Source organism: Bubalus bubalis, chromosome 3, assembly GCF_019923935.1.
Source record: "Bubalus bubalis isolate 160015118507 breed Murrah chromosome 3, NDDB_SH_1, whole genome shotgun sequence".
NCBI lineage: Eukaryota > Metazoa > Chordata > Mammalia > Artiodactyla > Bovidae > Bubalus > Bubalus bubalis.
In genome coordinates, this window is record NC_059159.1 from 49,898,444 (window position 1) to 49,917,946 (window position 19,503).

The 19,503-nt window shown below is 51.3% G+C and overlaps 2 protein-coding genes across 4 annotated transcripts in view; both read right to left on the reverse strand.

The window, feature by feature from the left end:
• AATF (apoptosis antagonizing transcription factor) overlaps positions 1 to 8,104 on the reverse strand; it is a 105,727-nt gene extending 97,623 nt beyond the window's left edge. For all 3 annotated transcript variants that reach the window (XM_044939576.2, XM_006065485.4, XR_003108039.3), the window contains exons 1-4: positions 7,856 to 8,104; positions 6,657 to 6,848; positions 3,630 to 4,058; positions 2,767 to 2,904 (exon numbers count right to left, since the gene is read on the reverse strand). In XM_044939576.2, the coding sequence (XP_044795511.2) occupies positions 2,767 to 2,904; positions 3,630 to 4,058; positions 6,657 to 6,848; positions 7,856 to 7,952 (856 nt within the window). In that variant the 5' untranslated portion in view covers positions 7,953 to 8,104. The remainder of the gene's footprint in view (positions 1 to 2,766; positions 2,905 to 3,629; positions 4,059 to 6,656; positions 6,849 to 7,855) is intronic.
• A 3,998-nt stretch (positions 8,105 to 12,102) lies between these two features.
• On the reverse strand, positions 12,103 to 19,352 carry LHX1 (LIM homeobox 1). The gene is made up of 5 exons (XM_006065482.4): positions 18,700 to 19,352; positions 16,584 to 16,810; positions 16,209 to 16,486; positions 14,715 to 14,880; positions 12,103 to 14,333 (listed from the first exon to the last, which is right to left on the reverse strand). The coding sequence occupies exons 1-5, from the start codon at positions 18,867 to 18,869 to the stop codon at positions 13,954 to 13,956; spliced, it is 1,221 nt and encodes a 406-aa protein (XP_006065544.1). The 5' UTR covers positions 18,870 to 19,352; the 3' UTR covers positions 12,103 to 13,953.
• Between the last annotated feature and the right edge of the window lie 151 nt (positions 19,353 to 19,503).

A 19,503-nucleotide genomic window follows, 5' to 3' on the forward strand; every position in this document is an offset into this window, starting at 1 on the left:
TGCCAGACAACTCTTTCTGCAGAAAAAAGAGAATATGTGTACCTAACATTTGTGGTGTGCAGTGTGCCAGACACTGTGCTAATGCTTGATATCGATCATGTTCTTTAATCCTCACAATCATATTATCCCCATCTGACTGTGAAGTTAAGTAACTTGCTCAAGGTCACTCAGCTAATCCACTGCTGAGATGGAATCTAAACCCAGGCAGTCTGACCTTACTGGAAGACCAACCAAACTGAAAAGAGATTTAATTGAAGAAAATAAGTTCCAGTGTTTGTTTTGGGGTCAGTACAAATTCAGCCAATGTTCCACACCAGCTATATATATATGTGTGTATATATGTGTGTATGTATATATATATACACACACAAAAAACACAGTATAAGTTGTTCATCCAGAGTAACGTAACCAAGAAGTTTTTCTTAAACTCTGTTCACCGAGATAGGGAAACACACAAATATTATACAGTCATAAAGGTAAAAACAAAAATTAGCTACCCTTCAGATGCATAGAAATTCTGGTAATTAGAAAACTCTCCTAGATAACTAATAAGCACCTACTGTGGAGCACAGGGAACTCTAATCAATACTCCATAATATATGGGAAAAGAATCTAAAAAAGAGTGGATATATGTCTATGTATAACTGATTCATTTTGTTGTACACATGAAACACAACAGTGTAAATTAACTATACGCTAATAAAAATTAAAAAAAGAAAACTCTCCACCCTCCGATCTTAGACTATGTGATACCAAACAAATATTCCTTTCTTCTCCCTTTTCCTCTGCAACCCATTCAGTCAGGTTGAGAGACATCTGTTAGATTAACCAGAATGCACCAATGAGGCAAAGAAGCAATTGGTTAAGTATGAAAAGAGACAGATTAAAAAGACTTGAACTGTTGCAAAAATAAAAGTTACATAACAGTAAAATAGCTAAACAAACTGCATCCAAGAGTAAGAATGTGTCCCTTAAACCAAGTACTGACTAACCCTTAAAATACCTACATTTTGAGATGAATCCCAAAAAGGGGGATGGGGGGAGGGTTGGCTCAAGCAAGAAGAGTAATGAGTAACAAAACGGAAAAAGCTTCATTAGGAAACATTGAAGACATTTAATCTAGAGCAGTTGAGGTCTCCTTCCAAATTTCCATATGGGAAATCAGGGCACTGGGGCATTAAAAATAGCAGAGAAATGCTCCAAAAACCTCAAAAATGCTAGAAACCATCAAGCTATCATTTATTTGAGGGAGGAGCGGGGGAAGAGTTGGGAAGCCGCTTACAAAAGACCCACCCTCACAGTATCTGCAGGTTCCTGACTTCAAGTGTGGCAGGACACAATCTGAAGACTGGCCGCTTGGAAGTCATTCCCCACTAAACGCGGTAGTCCCCGCCGAGAAAGATGCACAGGACTCCTACCCTAGAAATCCTACACTTTTATCTGGAACAGTTTAAGGTGATTCTACCAAGAGGCGGACACCAAATCAGATGTCCTCCTCAGGACCCTTCTCATTCAAACTCCATGATATTATAAAAACAAGCTGGAAAGAGCAAATGACAACAATAAGCCTCAAGACTTCCCTGGTTGTCCCGTGGCTCAGACCCCATACTCCCAATGCAGGGGGCCCAGGTTCAATCCCTGGTCAGGGAACTAGATCTCACATGCCACAACTAAGATCTTACATGCCACTACCAAAAGTCCTGCATGCCACAACCAAGACCCAGCACAGCCAAATCAATCAATATTAAAAAAAAAAAAAAAAAACCCCACTAAGTCTCAGCCTACAAACAAGGGATGGCAATCCCAGCACCCCATACCTCGCTCAGCCCCAGTCCTCAGTGCCGCTGGGCACACAGGCACACCGCAGGCGGCTCCTAGACTGGAAGGCAGAAAAGGCTGGAAGAGTCTGTCTCTGCCAGGCAGGATCTGGCTATGTAACTATGGCCTTTGGTTCTCTCATCTGGAAAATAATTGCTAAACTCCTTTTCTTTTCTAAAATTCTGGGACTTCACAGACCAGCAGTTCTTTACAACTTTTTCCTCCTTCTGTGGTCCCTACCTTCTCCTCACTCTATGCAACTCAGAGGAAGACAGAAGTAAGGTCATCTCTGTATGTTGTTCTAGAAACTACCCAACAAAGCAAGGCATCCTTTAAGCACATGATATACAACTTAAACCAACTGAGTTTAGTCACTTACTGCCTCCCTTTCGTTTTGTACCAGTGGGTTCTCTCTGAGCATTAAAAGTAACTCAGGGACTTCCCTCAAGGTTTGGTGGCTACGACTCTGCCCTCCCGGGGCAGGGTTCCCAGGTCCGAACCCTGGTCAGGGAACTGGACCACACATGCTGCAGCCAAGAGTTCTCAGGCCACTACTGAAGCACCCAGCATGGCGCAACAAAGATCGAAGATCCTGTGTGACCCAACTAAGACCCAGCAGTCAAATAAATAAACATTTAGAAACACAAAAAACCTAAAGATTTTAAAACAAAAATTTTTAAAAATAACTCAAAACCAAGGGGAGGGGGAGGGCATGTGAGATCAGGGGTAGAAATAAGGAGAACAGAGAGAACTCCATCTGTCTTGATCAAAGTTGCCTTCATTTGACAAAAGGGTTATACTGTTCTCTTTTTTAACTTAAAAATCACTATGTTACATCATCACTAAAGCCAAGTCTTCTCAACTCCGTGGTGCTGTGAATACAATCACAGTAGATCCCAATGAACCCCCGGGGTTCTGCGCACCCCAGTGCAGCATGAGTACTCTTACTGTTTTTCAGGGCGCTGGCAAATTCTGGGCCACCTTTTTCCTTGAAGACAGGGAAAACATCTGGTTGAGGAAGCTGATTGGTGGTCAGCAGAGCCTTTTGCAGCTTTATCCTTCCTTCCAAGAGCTGGTCCCACAGTGCTGAGACAGAAAATAGAATTCCATTTCTCAGTTATAAAATCTTCCTGAGGTGGGGAGTAGGGGAGGGACCGGAAATCAAAACAGCCTCTAAACAGCACGGCTTTATCACAGTTTCATGCGATGGAAACGCTCTGTTTATTACAGGAAATAAATCCAGTATCTGGACGCATGAGATATCTGGATAAATCCAGTATCTTGACTTGCTACATGAGAGAAAGGATGCTACAGCCCAAAGAGAGAAGATGCTCATCTCCTCAACCTTCCTCAGCCGCCCGTAGTAGTAGGGCAGAGCCAGCAAAGGAGGTGAGGGTGGCAGGGGTGGGCCAAGCACAGGGGAACAGCACTTTAGGCCTCTAGGTAAGTGGGGCACATCACCAACGAACTGGCAGGACACAAGACACAGGAGAGAGCAAGGGCTTCCCCGGTGGCTCAGAGGGTAAAGAATCTGCCTGCAGTGCAGGAGACATGGGTTGGATCCCTGGGTCGGGAAGATCCCCTGGAGAAGGAAATGACTACCCACTCCAGTATTCTTGCCTGGAGAATTACATGGACAGAGGGGCCTGGTGGGCCACGGTCAACGGGGTCACAAAGAGTTGGACACGACTGAGTGACTAACACACACACACGTACACACACACAAGGGAGAGAGCAAACTGCCTAAAACAAACAGACAAAATGGAGAGCAAATGCAGACACTCTGAAAAACAAGCAAACAGTGTACAAACCTATCTGATTCTTCACAGCTCGGCCTTTCTCCACCTCCTCGGAAACTCTGACCTCAGAGAAGGTCATCACCACCCCGTCGTCCTCACTGGCCCTGGCTTCAGCCTTGTCTTCCTCACTCGCATCTTCAAAGTCTTCCTCACCTTCCCCTTCTTCCATACCACTCTCCTCCTCATCTTCCTCTTCCTCCTCACTGCTACCAAGGTCGTCCATTCCCTCAGTAAATTTTTCCAAGTCACTGATGCTCTGGACACTGAAGCCCGACGATGTCCGTGAGTGGCTCCTGCTCCTCTTCTTCCAGGCCAGGCTGCTGTCCCCCTCATCCCCGCCCTCCTGATCCTCAGCACTCATGGCTTCCTCATCGGACTCCTCCAGGCCCAGGCCCTCTGAATCTCCATCTGCAGACCCGTCCTCATCAGATATTTCTTCATCTAAATGAGGGAGGGAAAAGGAAAATCTTGAAACAAATACTTGGCCATTTCTTTCGTTTCACCTAAAGGATTATAGCACCTGTCCAGAAAAAAAAGTATTACCATACTCAATGCAACTCAATAGCACAATCCCTATCACACTAGTGATGCTTATTATTAAATACTTATTAAGCACCTATTATGAACCAGCTGTGGATAAAAACTAGAGACTGACAAATAGAATGCAGTATCTGTGGGGAGGGGTTCACAGTCTGCTAGGAGTGGTAGATACAACCAACAACCGCACTGCAGTGTCGTTAGTATAGTGAGAGATGGCTTCAGGTGAAAGATACCTTATAGCTTTACTTATTAAGCATAACTAGCAGCTCATCAGACGGAGAAAGGGGAAGGAAAGGAAAAGCAGCAGAGACAAAGGTCCAGCACACAAAAGTGTCCTGAGGGAATTCCACGGGGAGCCACTGCTTGCAAGCCTGCCTGCCAACGCAGGGGACAAGTGTTTGACCCCTGGTTCAGAAGATTCCACATGCTGTTTGGTGCAAAGGGCAACGAAGCCTGTGCGCCGCAACTACTGAAGCCCGTGCACTGTAGAGCTCGCTCTGCAACAGGAGATGCTACTGCAATGAGAAGACCATGCGCTGCAACTAAAGAAAGCCTACATGGAGCTACACAGACCCAGCACAGCCAAAAATTAACTTTTTTTTTTTTTTTAAGTACATTGAGGTGCTGGATGCTAGGATATGAGCTCAGAGAGTTATTCAGGGTTTTTTGTTTTTAATTTTAGGCTATGCCATGCAGCATGCAGGGCTTCCCAGGTGGTGCTAGTGGTAAAGAACCGGCCAGCCAAATGCAGGAAAGGTAAGAGACGTGGGTACGATTCCTGGGTTGGGAAGATCCCCTGGAGGACATGGCAACCCACTTCAGGATTCTTGACTGGAGAATCCCACGGACAGAGAAGGCTACACTCTATAGGGTCGCACAGAATCAGACACGACTGAAGCGACTTAGCACGAACACATGCAGTATGCTAGTTCCCTGACCAGGGAGCCACCCGTGCCCCCTGCAACAGAAGTGCAGAATCTTAACCACTGGACCTCCAGAGAAGTCCCGCCAGGAGGGGTTTTGTCTTCCATGGGAAGGTGTCTAAACTTGATCCTTCAGTAAATGGAATATTAGTTATGGCTTCTGATTTTACTTATAGAAAAATCTGAATTATATTATAGAAATTAAATTATAGAAAAAATTACTTTTACTTCTGATACTTACAGGTCTTTCTGGATCATCATTGATCATCCAATCTCTTCCAGTGCAGAACACAAAGGTCCCACATACAGGAAGCATAACTGTAAAGGGGCCTGTTACCAATAACTTTCTTCATAAAACAAAGATTTTATGAAAACATAATAGATCTTAAGTACTTCTTTAAGTGAATATCAGATATACTTTTATAGACTCAAGACACAGAAGGCTGTCAAAACTATACAGTTCCAAATAGTTAAGAGAAATAATCCTTTAAGTTCTTTACATGTATGATAGTAGTTTAAAGTATAGATCTTAGAGTCAGACTAACTTATTTGAGTTCTGGGCTGCACTTACTAGATATTTGACCTTGCATTAAGTTACGTAACACATACGCCCCTCAATTTCCTTATCGGCAAAATGGGGATAAACAGTAGCAACCTCACAGGGCTGCTGGGAAGATTAAACAAGATGATCATGTACCCAGAACTGTTTCAAGGCCTAAATCAGGGATATCAGAGCATGACTGATTATTTCTTTCACATTATCTGTGGGTTCTCAACATGGTCCCTCTGACCTCTCTACAGGAAAACAAATAGCACCCACTCATGAATCACCACATCCAGCCCCCTTCTCCCACTCAGAGAAACGCACGATCTTTAAAACTATAAGCCCACATCCTCCTAACTCTTGAAGGGAATAGGGAAGGGTTATGAAAGTTTTACAATGGCAAAGAAATGAGTGTCAAAAATTAATATTACCCAGTGACTCAATGCAAGACTTGACAAACCAAAGGAAAATCTATGAGTAGCATGTTCATCAGACACAATGCTTTTTCAACACATGCACGTGTGTGTGTGTGTGCTAAGTTGCTTCAGTCATGTCCGACTCTGTGTGACTCCATGGACTACATACAGCCTGCCAGGCTCCTCATTCCACTGGATTCTCCAGGCAAGAATACTGGAGTGGGTTGTCACGCCCTTCTCCAGGGATCTTCCTGATCCAGGAATCAAACCCACGTCTCTTACGTCTCCTGCATCGGCAGGCGGATTCTTTACTACTAGTGCCACCTTGGAAGCCCAACTCACAGCCCTCTCCAAAATCTAAATATGGAAGGCCTTCTCTGTCACGCCATTTCAGGGTGAACCATTAGTGTAAACATTAGGAACAGAGCAACTTAATAGCGCTAGGCTTTAGATTCCTTACAAAGTGAAATTAAGTACTTCAGAGGGCCATTTCTAACGCCGAATCAATGACAGTAAGTGGGGGCATCCTAAGACAGTGGCTGTGCAGTGGTCACCCAAAAGAAAGTAAGATTTAACCCTCCAAAATTAGGAAAGACATGCAAATAGGTCTACTCACCAGATGAGCCTGACAGAGTCTGCTCCCAATGGTCTTCCTTCCAAGCTTTTCTAGATGTGGTCTTGCCAGAATATCTCTTGTCTGTGTCCAAGAGGGAGGCTGATGCCAGTTTTCGAATGCTACCCACCGCCTGAAAATCACCTTCCCCATCTTCCCCTTCATCAAACCTGTCAATCACTTTGGCAGCAGTGGCTGGGGGGGGAGGGGGAAAAGTAATCAGAACCTCCTGGTTAGAACCAACTTCAAGGGCAACCCTGTTCAACCCTTTAAATTCATGCTTCAGAGTCCTCTGCAAAATCCCCACCAACTTCTGAGAACAGGGACCTCACTACCTCCAGACTACTCACACTACCTTGCTGCTATTCCTGAACAGAAAGCTGACTCTCTGCATCTACTAGAAAGATATATTTCCAGGCCTTGGAACATAGAAAACTAAGTCTAAATTCCTCCTCCACATGCGACAGTCACTCAGATATTTCAAGTCAGCCATCATCATGTTGTATCCTACTCCAGCCCATGCCTCGGGAGTTTTCTTTGCTTATCCAGGCTAAACAACCTCAGTTCCTTCAAATGATTATTCCTAAGAAACGGTCCAGCACTCTCATTTATCCCTCTGTATTCTCCCTTCCTCGCACTTCTCGGACTCAAGCCTAAAGCAGGATTACTCTCAACTAGACGTTGAACAGCAGCTTACAGAACGGCTGCCTTATTCGTCAACCACTAAGCAAGCGTGTTGAGGCCTGAAAAGGCTTAAGGGGCACCACGGACGCCTACTTCTTCCTTCAATCCTCCAAGTAAGTTATCAGAGGCAGGCAGTTTGTTTTTGTAAAAGAATGAAACCTCCTTCTCCTCATTTCTAATGCGATGCCAGTAAGGGCATCCTGAAAGATGACTACCAACCCGAGGCCAACCTGGCTGTCCGCCACAGCCCTGGATCAACAGTTAACCCAAGCCTGAGTGCTCCGGGCGCCCCGCCCTCCCGAGCACCAAGTCCAGAAAGCGCATCAGGAGAATCCCGACGCTCTCCTCCCCGAGTCCCAGGGGGCCCCTCTTCCCGGGAAGCAGTTTTCCTCTGAGCAGGGGGACAGGAGGGTAGGCTAGGCGGCAAGGCCCAGCCGCCGGCCCCTCACGCGCCCCCCAAGTCCTCCCGGGGCCAGGCCCGCCGCTCCGCACGTGGCCTTGCCCGCGTCAGGCCTCACCCTCCTCCGGGTCGGCCTCAGGATCCGCCTCGCGCGGTCGCGGGTTCAACAACTGCTCCAGCTGCAGCGCCAGAGACTGCGGTCCCGCCATGGTCATCAAGGCCTCGCCCGGCGCGGCGCTCTTGAACGTCCCTCTCTCCCTGCCGAGTCCTCTCGCCTGAGAGACGGATCCCCGCGCACCGTCAGGAACGCGCCGAGCCGCGCGCCCGGCTCCGGGTCGCCAACTTCCGGGAGGCTCTCGGGAGGGGGCGGGGCTTGCGTCACTACAGGCGTTGCTAGGACGGAGGCGCACGCGCCCGGAAGGCGGCCGCGTGTGCGTGTGCGCCTGCGCCGAGGGGCGGGGGGAGGGGAGGGGAGGGGTTGGGCCGCGCGGGAGCGCGCAAAGGCACGTGGCTGCCCCTGGCCCAGAGCCGAGACTCTGTGAAGCGCTGCTCGCGTCCTCTTGCTTCAAGTATGCCTCTAGATTTGTCCGAGATTTGCTTGGGAATAAAGTGTAGTGTAGCCATGACCTGCGGTGACTGATTTGAAAAACAGGAGGAGTAAAGGGTAAGCGTCTCGAGCCTCACGTGTACTTTAGGGCAAGCACAGATTGGGATCCAGAGCAGGTTTGGCATTTCACAATTTGGAGGAGTCTGGGGCCCGGCGCACGCCTCTGACCCACCGGTAGTCCTGATTTGGAAATCCTACCTAAGGGATGGGCATGTGTTAAGTGTGCGGTGGACTGCTGGCATCTTTATTAATAGCAATACTTATTACAGAAAGTGCTATGGCTGTGCATAAATAAAGATTGATTCTATAACTTTTCCAAGTAGCCTTGTCTGTGCAGGGAAAAGGGGGCGAAGTGAGGACTACTCTACTGCATACCCATCAGGATTGATAACCTTGCTGTTCAAAGATGAGAGCATACACTTGAAACTGGTGCACAAATGGGGAAAAATTCAGGTCACAGAGGGGCAGAGATGAACTCAAAATATAAAGACCCAATGGGATCAATTTAACTGCACCCAGGTACATAGAAAAATACAGTCCGTTTATATGCACTTTCCTTCATCATGCATTCCCTGACTGCCCGCTATGTGGCAGGCACTGCTAAATGAGATACAAAGATGAGTAAGTTAGATTCTCCCCTGGTGGTGATCAGCGGAGGAGGAGGGCAAACAAACATGTAAACAGAAGCTGTAAAAAGGGATCATCAGGGAAGAACAAAGTGGTCTCTCCTTACAGTGTCTGTTGGAGGTCACCTGTAAAGACCTTGAAGCTCCTAAACAAACTGCCTCAGAAAACAGGGTTTGGGGTGGCCTCCTGCCCTTCCTGGAAGCAGCCCAGGCCATTTGGATCCCACGGCTGAAGCTTGGGAAGCCCCCAATTCTCCAGTGTCTCCCATATAACCCAAGGAAAGTGTGGGTCCCTGACTTCCCTGGTCTTCATAGGCCACCAGCGTGAAGAGCAACAAAAGACCACGTGTCCCATGTCCACTGCTTCCTAGGTGGCTGTGGCGGGGAAGGACAGCCCTCAGGGTTGACATTCACAGAGTCAGAAAGGAATGAACTCCAGATTAGGATGGGAGCACCCTAGGCAAGGCACCGAGGCAAGGAGAACTGCTTTTTATCACCTGCAATAGAATTCAGTCTAGAAAACAGCTTTAAAGCAAAAACACAAAGAACATAGCCCCTTTAACTGCAGTCTGGTGCCTGCATATGGGGCCTCCAGAGCAAAAGCACACTTAGTGGGCTGGGCCAGCCATCGCCCTGGGCTTTGAAGGACAAAAATGTTTCCCTCACCCCACATCTAGGAAACTATCTCCCCCAGTCCTCTTCCTTTCCTATTTGGGACACTGATAAAGCTCAGAAACCTGGTCTTGGGGTTAAAAAAAAAAAAAAAAAAAAAGGTGAGGGAGAGAAAGGGAGGCGGGAGGAGGTGAATCAAAGCAGAGACCACCTCTAAGCTGTCAAGCAAACAGGACACTGCTGGATAATTCTGGGCAGAAAATGTATGCTCCCCTACTCTGGTTTCTGGCCAGGTGCCCACTGACTTGGGAAGCCTTTTGAAGAAGAAATCAAGACCACCCTACTCCTGTTACACATATCTCAGGGCCCCCAAAATGCTTCCCCCGCCTTCCTACCCCATCCTGAGGATAGAGAGGGGACTCTAGGAGTGGAGGAAAGAAGTCCTAGGACTTGAGATGCCGCTGAGAGATGGAGATGCACGAGGCGGCAACCTTCTAAAAATCCCCTCTCTGGGGGCCCTCCTGGCTTGATTCTGGTTTCCTGAGAAGGGAGGAGGGGTTTCCTGATAGGGGTGGGAGTGGAGATGGAAGATGGACAACGGCAGGGGCTATTTTTAAAGACTCTACCTCTTAGAAAAAAGGTAAACTCTGGCTAGTAAATGTAAACCCTAGTGATGTGAGCAAAAGGGATGAGGACAGGCAAGGGAATAAATGGGAGCATGCTCCCAAAAGAACAGTCCTCTCTGGAGAAGACGGTCAGAGGGTCTCCCAGTTCACGGCTCCTCTGCCTACTGCCTCAGAGCTGCAAAGTGGCAGACAGATGTAGGAAGGGCAGACGATAGGCAAGGGTGACATTGGATATCACCCCTACCCCATTGTCCCAATCAGCTGTCTGTTCAGGAGCTCAAGAGTTTAGGGAAACCAGGTGCTTACCCATCTCTCTTCTCAGATACTCTCCAGGATCCCAGGCCCCTGCCAGTGCCTGTCCAATATTCCTCCCCTACCTCGTCTCACCCCAAAGCAATTCCCACTTGCCCCCATTCTGGAAAAGAGAGGTGGGTGAGCTTTGCCTCCCTCGCCCAGAGCAGGCTGGAACCCTGAGGGCAGGTGGCTAGAGGTGGCGGCTCTAAGATGGCCGCGGGGAGAAACCAGGCTGCCAAGCCCAGGAAGGAGAAGAGACTGCGCTCTCAGCTCTCAGGGCGGAAGGGGACCACCCGGCGCTCCCCTCCTGCCCTTAAAGGCATTTCCCCGGAGCTCCTAACATGCTGGGGATGGTGCTGGGCTCCTCTGCACCTCAGAGCCAGAGGTGGGGGGCACAGCTCTGATGGGCATGAGAACAATCCTTGACATTCCTAGATCTCCCCCTCTTGGGCGGCTGCAAATTTGACTGCTAAACTTTGCCACCTGTCCAGGGCCTCCTTAGGGTTCTGGATACAGCGCCCAGTGGGAAAGACTAAGCTGCTGCTGGGATCCACGGAGTCAGAGAGAATTGCATCCACACGGAGTGCCAACTCTAAAATGCTTCTTATCAAGTACCCGATTCCACAGTGAAACTGCTAAATAATTCAGCAGGCTTGATAGGAAAATGCAGCTTCCCAATGAGCATACATTGAGTTAAATGAATGTCTTTAAAGGAGGCTGGCTATAATGAATAAGTTGGCTATGATTTAATGTATATAAATGCTAAAAGGGCAAAAACAAGGCGATCCCGTGATTACATACAAAGTAGATAAAGAAATGTGCTGCATGCAGAGGCTAGGAGTTTCAAAAGTCTTCCCAGTATTTCATAAATTTGGATTTCTGAAAGAACACTGTCAGATTCCACCCTGATAGTCCTCCTCATTGGATAAGCTGTCATGTGGATGCAGTGAAATATGGCTTATTTTAAAGCCTTCTTAGCAAGAAAGATACACTTGGTAGTGTCTTAACAAAATATGAAAACACTGAAAATTGCACACCATTTCAAATAAACCCTTTGGTTTGTTTGTTTGTTTTAATAAGGAAATAATCTAGACTGAAATCTAGGTGATAATGGAAAAGAAATTCTGGAACTCTAAGTAGTGTCTGATAGTAAAACACACACATGTATTTCACAGCAGATAAAATATTTAAATTCCTTCCATGTTTAATGAAGGCTTGGAAGAGGTTGAACTACTTTTCAGAACCTATTGGCAACTCTCCGTTGAAATTTGATTTCTGTATTGGTTTTTTTGCTCATCTTTCAGAGAAAGTAATATGTATCTTGTGCCAAGCAAAACAGTTTTCCTTCTGGGGAACTTCAAATGAAACAAATACTATAAAACAACTGTTTCATATCACTTCTGTGAAAGGGATTAAAGTATTTCATTTCTAGCTGTGCTGTACCTTCATTTTATGTTATCTTTCAAACCACCAAATTAGAAAGCAGGATTATCTATGGGAAATGAAACAGAAAAGTACCATCTCTAACCACCTATTTACAGGTAACTGACATTCACAAGTCAGGTTTTACCTGTTTAGAGGGGGAAAGGAGAGGGCGTGGGGTCTCATGCTTAATCACAGACTGAGACCACTCATTTTTAGCTGTGGATTTGATTTCTATTTCCAATTCTATATTAACTTTTCAACAAACATATCTTCAAATGTATCCTTTAAAATCCGCCGAATGCAAATCTGCAGTTAATAACAGCACGAAGGCACGGAGAAAAGCGTGGCTGGCATTAGCCAGGGGGTTCAACCACAGTCAAGGTGAAAACAGGTCCCCCCTAGTCCTGTCTCTCTTCCTCCTGGTTTCTGAGGGATCACTCCACTCCCCATCACATCACAGGTCAATGTTAGTTGTCAAAACATAAAATAACACACCGATTATCTAAACATCAGATTTTGTATTTTTATTAAAAACTCACAAATTTATTCAACATGTTTCCTTTCATACAGTGAATGGTCTAATATGCACTGGAGGTCACACAAGCTTAGGTTTATCAGAACAATAAAAGACATATGAGAAATTTAATTTATAAAGAAAAAAAGTAGCAGCTGTTGACTGCATATTTGACCATAAAATTTAAATATTCTGGACTTTTATTTTAAAGACACAAAAATAAAACCTGTTTGGGTCTATATAAGTCATATTAACAATTCCATGAATGTTCAACAGGACTAAAAATTAGCAAAGATGTTTTTTTTTTTAAACCTTGTAACACTTTTTTTTAACACTTTCTTCAGGTTGTGGTGCCAGGCACCTTTACAGTATTTGTGCTATAATTATTCTATTTGGCAAGTGTCTGAATATCATGTTTTCTCTTTGCCTTGTGTAAACAACACCTTTTTACATACTAGCACAGTGAGCTGTGAGCCCTGCAAATCAGAACATCTACAGGAAAAGAAAAAATGAACAATTTTGGTTGATTGCTCAAAACATTTTGTTTTGAACAAGAGGTTTCAAAACAGAATATATTAGTAAAACACTGAACTCCTGAATTTAACATTATACGTAAACAGTTGACTGTTTTTAGTTCAATAGTCTTTTTTTTTTTTTTAATTTTGTGTGTGTGTTTGTGAAGGTAGAATACTTCTTTTGTACAGCTGATGTTCAAGTCATTTTACTAAGAGGTCTGGTTGGAGACCATAGTATCGAGTGTGTCTGCGTGTGTCTGTGTGTGTAGAGCTTTGTGAAGGTAGAAGAGTTGATACTGAGGGCTTTACATTTAGAATTTTGCAATTTTGGCAAAAACAAAAAAACCAAAAATCCCAGATAGACAAAAAATATATATATATAGTCCCACCTGATGCACAGCAGGTCGGCGTTTCTGAAGCTATAAGAGTTTGTAGTCGCTGTTGCTGAACTCTGAGACAACTCTAATAGATGTCTCAGAGCCTGAGACGTCTCTTGGCCGGCCCGGAGCGCCCCCCGGCCGCTTCGCCCAGCTCAATTGTCTTCGGGCGCAGCCTCCCTCCCCGCGGCTCCTGGCGTCACCCACCCGGCTGGCCGCCCCCGCGGCTGCCGTGGGTGTTTTTCTCCGGCCCACCGGCCCCAAGCTCACGCTGGAGGCGTCGGTCCGAGGATCCGGGTCCAGCGGGAGGTGGGGAGAGGTCTGGATTCGCCGCCGGTGCCCGAATTTTGCACTTTGCCAGCCAGCGCTCGGATCCCCGTCCTACCTCCAGGCAGATCCGGATCCTATTTCGCGTCCCCCGTTCCCATCCGGTCTCCCCAGACGGAAAATGGTCCCCGAGGCTGGAGGCAGGAGGGGCGGGGGATGCCTTGCTTTTCTGTTTTGTGTATGATTTTTTTTTCCTGGTTTTTTTTTGTGTGGTTTTTTTTTTTTTCTGTTTTTCTTAAATAGAAGGTTCATTTCTGTACAACCGCGAGCTCCGCGGGCCGTGCGCGACTCCGCTACCACACGGCCGCCTCGTTCATTTCTGGGGGGTGAGACAGGTGGTTCCCATAACTCGCCCCGCCGTTGACCGACAGCGACGAGAAGGGTGGGCTGGGCCCGAAGACCTCGGCCGACATGGAGTGGAGAGGCCCGGGCAGGCTGGGCTCGGGGCTGGGCGAGTCCCCGGGAGGATGCGCCAGGATGTCGGTGAACCGCTGCGCCTCACTCGACGGGTGGTGGCCGGGCAGCGGGTGCTCCAGGCCACCCAGGGGTGTCCCGGAAGGCCCGGACGACGGCACGAAGGGCAGTTCCACAGGCGTCTGAGCCTGCGAGGACGGGGGGCCTTGCGGAAAGAAGTCGTAGTTGCCTCCGGGCCCGTAGTACTCGCTCTGGTAATCTGCGGTGGCGGCGGGGAGAGGGGACGTCAGGGCGGGGCCCCGGGTGGGGCGGGATGACCGGGCGGGAAGGCGCGCTAGCGGGGCTGGGGAGGGCAACGCCGGGGCTCTCCATTCGCCGGGCTCTCCTGCCCGGCTGGGCGCACGGAGGAGGCCCGGGTGCAAACGCGGGAGCTGCTCCCTCTCTGCCCACCGGCCTCATTCAGGGCCAGGAATTCGATCTGGTCTCACTGCCTCGCCTCATTTCCTCCCCAGCCTCCACCCTTCTCTCCCGCCCTCTCCGCTTCTCCTGCAGAAAGCCAGGAGCGCCTCCGCGCTGCCGCCCGCTTCCAACGAAACGAAACCGGGCCTGCCAGCGTGCTGCCCCCGGGCCGCGCACCCACCTCCGTAGAAGGAGAAGGGCCCGTTGGGAAGGAGCTCGCCAGGCTCCAGGCGATCCACGAGCGGCCGCATCCGGCGCGGACTGCGGAAGAAGGCGTGGCGCCGGGCGCCCAGCGCGCTCAGCTGCTTCATCCTCCGTTCCTTGGAGCGTCGGTTCTGGAACCAGACCTGAAGCACACACGACTTGGGGTGAGGCCCTGGAGACCCTACCTCCGATTCCACCTCCCAGCTCGCGGATTCCCAGCTGTGTGTTTTGTGTCTTGTATATGGTGTGGGGGGCGGGGGTGGCGGGGGAGGGCGGTGCGTGTCTTCGAGTAGAACCACGCGGGGTGGCCCTTGAGCCAAGGGTGGACAGGATTCCCGGCAGGGGTACCTGGGCAAGACGCCCTGCCCAACAGGAGACAGTTGGAGTTGTTCCTAACAATCGCAGAGAAACACTTGCAGCTTGTACGCGCGGAGGCGCTTAACCTCCCCAAAGACATACGGCTTCCCTTTCACGGACTCTGGCAGCACCCCCACCCCCACCCCGCATGATAGTGACAGAGATCCAAACAGCCTCCTGTTGAGTCTCCCGAAGACAGTGACACCAAAACCCACAGCCTCCTTTCCGCACCCACGCACGATCTCCCAGTGCCAGACATACCCGTCCATAGCCTCTCACTGTTAGAGACATGGCCAAGCACCCTCCCCTTCACCTGCGCATAAGAGCGCACAGCAGAGCGTCTCGGCGGAGAGCAGCCTGCATAGTGCGACTACTGCACACAACCTCCCAGGCACATCTCCCCATGGCCTCGCAGAGCCGCCAGGCACCGGACACCTAACCTTGGGCTCGGGACTCGGGCCGAACCACCCGCAGGTTCAAAATCTCACAGCGCGCACCGGCGCAGCTGCCTGGATGACCGCCTCCGGTCCCCAGGCGACTCAGGAAGGGCCGCGGCAGAGCTGACTCCCGCCCCGACCACCTTCCCTTCAAACCTGGGCAGCCCACCTCTCTTTGGAGGGGAGGTCTGCTGGCGGGGGGGGGGGGGGGGGGCTGGTTTAACTGGAGCCAGAGACCCACAAAGTTGGGGGTGGGGACACCGAGGGAGACCATGGATTGAGACCACGGATTAATCTCGGGATGCACAGCGACCGCTCGGCTCCTCCCGGATAGGGGTGGTAGGGCAGAAAAATAGGTCGGCACTCTCATCGCCGCGTCCGGACGGTGCCCCCTCCTCCCGCCTCATGCCCCACCTCCCCCGTCTCTCTCTCGCATCGTTACCACTATCACCAGCGTTGGACTGGAAAGAGGAGGAGGTTTAGCGAATTCCAGATGTCCTACACTTCTGGTGCGACTTCAAAGTCGGAGCCGGGTAGGGGTGTCTGGGCCTCTCCCCTCCCCTCTGCCAGCCTCCAGGGACTCGCTCTGCTCCTCAAAGCTGCTCCCCACCCCCCACCCCCAGGCTTAACCTGCAGGTTGCACCTCGAGGGAACTAAGTGGCATGCTCGGCCCTGACCTGGATGACACGCATGTTGAGGCCGGTCTCCTGAGCCAGCTGCTCGCGGATGTGGCGCGTGGGCTTGGGTGTGGCGGCGAAGGCGGCCTTCAGTGTCTCCAGCTGCTTGGCCTTGATGGTGGTGCGAGGCCCTCTCCGCTTGGCCCCCAGGTTCTGGTCGTCGTTCTCATTGCTGCCCCCTTCCTTGTCCGACACGTTGGCGCTCTCCGAGTCCTTGGCGTCGTCCTGCGACGGGTCTTGGGAGTCCGGAGACAAACTGGGGTCACTGCCCGTGGTGGCTGGGGAGAGGGAAGGGACAGGTGAGCAGCAGCCAGTGGCGGGCCTTCCTCCCCCGAGACCCACGCACCCGGAAGGAGCCGGGCATCAGGTCCTCACCCGAGTGGAGGCTGTTCTCTTTGGCGACACTGCTGTTGCTTAGGTAATCCTCTTTGCAGACAAACTTGTTCTCATCGATGATGTAGAGCTCCTCGCCGGTGGATAGCTGCTTGTTACACATCATGCAGGTGAAGCAGTTCAGGTGAAACACTTTGCTCCGCGCTCTTCGCACCAGGTCGCTAGGGGAGATGCCCTGCGCGCAGCCAGCACACTTGGTACCGAAACACCTGCGGGGGGTGGGGGGTTCGGGTGGGATTGGGCCGAGGGAAGCCAGAGGGCAGGAGAAAGGCGATAGAGACAGTAGAGGAAGAAGAATGGGGGGAGGGGTGTGGAGAGAAAAAGAGAAAGAGCCGAAAAGGAAGAGAGGCAGAATGCCGATTAAGCAGGCCAGAACGCAGGAGGAGAGAGCGCGGGTGCCAGTGAAAAGTCAGGGAGGAGATACACATGGTTACAATGAGGGAGCAAGGAGCTTAAGCCGCCGCCACCCCTAGCCTCCTGCCCCGTGTTGTCCCAGAGGGAAAAAGCTCTGAGTGAGGGAGGCAGGCACCTCCCTCACTTTTCCGATTTTCCGATTAGATTTTCCGATTAGATTCAAAAAACCAAATTAGATCTCCATTCTAACGCGTCCCAAGCACCGCCGCTTTCTATGCGTTGCCTCTTTCGTCGAAAAAGAACCCCAGTCCCACGGCGGATAACAAACAGCCGCGGAGAGCCTGGACGGCCACAGCCTGGGCGCTGCCGCGTTCCAGCCCAAAGCCCGGCTGGTCGGCTCAAGCTAGACCGCGTCGCGGCTCTAGGTGCCGGGATGCGCTTCGCGGGAGGCAGGCTTCTGGGGCCCACTGGCAGCCTGCGGTGCTCGCTGTTGCCCCGTTCGGCTCTCGCCAGTAGCCAGAGGCCGGGCACCGCGGGCCAAGGCCAGAGGCCCGGCCTGCGCTTCCTCTCGGCAATACCAGTGGACCGCGCTTTGCTCCGTGGGCCGCTGCCACCAGGGCCGCACATCCCCGGGATGCACCGGGGACAGCGCTTCCGGGTCCTCTGGGCAAAGCCACATGGGTGGCTTCGAACCCCTCCTCTGTCCCCCAGTTTGATCTGTCACCACAAACTCAGAGAAAAGCAGAGACTAAGTCAGCCAAGGAAACTGGGATATTTCAGACCGGCCTAAAGGAGGATCAATTCGAATTTGCTCCAGTTCTGTTGGTTTGTGTGTTGTGTGGACTCGGTGGCAGGGTGGTAAGTTAAAATGCTCAGCGGAGCAGGGTTGTCGGGAGGCTTCTCCGGCTCCAACGAGCCAGGTCTCCGCTTTCCCCCAGGTCTCCACAAGGAGGTGGCCTGCGGTGGCAGCCAGAGGCCAGAAGAGCTCCGAGCTGAGCCCTCGCCTCACTGCCGAGGTCGGCGTTGCGTGGAGGCCGAACCTGCTGGCCACGCGGGCAGCCGGGGAAGGTCGTCTTGCAGGCTGCAGCCTCCGGCACTTCACAAGCTACCAGTGCAAGTAGTGTGGCCAGGTCGGCCCATCGGGTGTCAGGAAGACCCTGGGCCGTGCAAGATAGGCCCCCGGGCCCGAGCTCTTCCCAGCCGCTGCCACCGCAGGCGACTGGACGCGCCATGCCAAAGGCTCGGCGGTTCCCGCCAAGACTTCTCGGGGACGGAAAAGGTAGTGGGACGCAGTTTAGCCGGGGCTTCTAAGCTCAATCTGGAGGACGAGTCAACCGGGGAGGCAGGAAGAATGCAGTTGCTGGACAGATCTGCTAGGGGAAAGATAGGACGCGGGGCTACACCTTCTGAGGCTGAGCTACCTCTTTCCAAGCCAGGAGGAGCTTCTCGCTCCGAGGCGAGTTCAGACTCTTTTTCTTCCCAGGCACGTGCAGCCAAGCCCGGACCCACAATTTACAGGGCGAAAGCAGGCCGCATCCTCGGCGCCCAGCGCGCGCCAGCTGGCCAAGAGGCGGGACCCCCACCCCCACCCCACCCCCCGCCCCCGGGTACTTAGCTGCCCCTCTCCAAAGGCAGCTCCCAACGCGGGTCGCCGCGGCCACGCTGACCTCTGATCCGAAGCCGGCTGGGAAGGGCCCGCGGGGAAGGAGCGGCCCAGGCGGCGCGCGAGGGAAGAAGTACTCACCGGAAGAAGTCGTTTTTGCAGTAGAGCTTGCCTTCCCGGGAGAAGCACTTCTCGGTCAGGTTGCATTTACATTCACAGCACTGGACGCACTTGACGTGCCAGGCCCTGTCCAGCACGTTCAAGAGGAAGCGGTCCAGGATGGGCCTTTTGCAGCCGGCACAGTGCACCATGGTCTTTGGTTTGGTCGGGTGAGGCCCGGAGAGAGAAGCGCAAGATAGAGCCGAGGAGATGACTCACGAACACGACCGGCGGGAACTCCCCAGCCCCTCCACAAAAGGGGACGCAGACTTGGCGGGGCAAACCGAAACCCGCACCGGAAAATCAAAGACAGGGAGGAAGGCTGATGGGGGAGTGGGAGTGGGGGGCCCCGCTTCGGACAAGTGTGCAGCCGGGCAGTCCCGGGGCCTCCGGGGCACAGCAGCGCCGCCGCAGCTCGCAGGGCGAGGAAAAGAGTCTCAGGCGGGCAAGCTAAGCGACTCTTCAAGCCCAGAGCCCGCGGAGGAGTGAAGGTCACCGAAAACGGCGACGGGAACGTAAATAAATAAACACACCGGAGTCGGAGAAGGACGACGCGGCTGGCCGGGGTTGCGGGGAAAGCGCCGCTGAGTTCTCTCGGGCTTGAGGTAGAGCTGTCAGAAGGCAAAGTGCATCTGCTCTTGTCGGGGTAGGAGGGCGGGTGTGTGTGTGTGTGTGTGCCGGGTTGCCCGCCACCTGAATTTCCCCTCCTCTTTCGATAAAGAAAAGAACCAAGCGAATAGAGAAGCTTTGGATCCTAAACTGCCGGCATCGCTCAGCGGGTCGGGA

Coding starts and splice junctions, on each gene's coding strand:
- LHX1 (XM_006065482.4), bottom strand. CDS start 18,869: ATGGTGCACTGTGCCGGCTGCAAAAGGCCCATCCTGGACCGCTTCCTC. Junction 16,487..16,583: donor AGAGAACAGCCTCCACTCGG/GTGAGGACCTGA, acceptor CCCTCTCCCCAG/CCACCACGGGCAGTGACCCC. Junction 14,881..16,208: donor TCAACATGCGTGTCATCCAG/GTCAGGGCCGAG, acceptor TGTGTGCTTCAG/GTCTGGTTCCAGAACCGACG.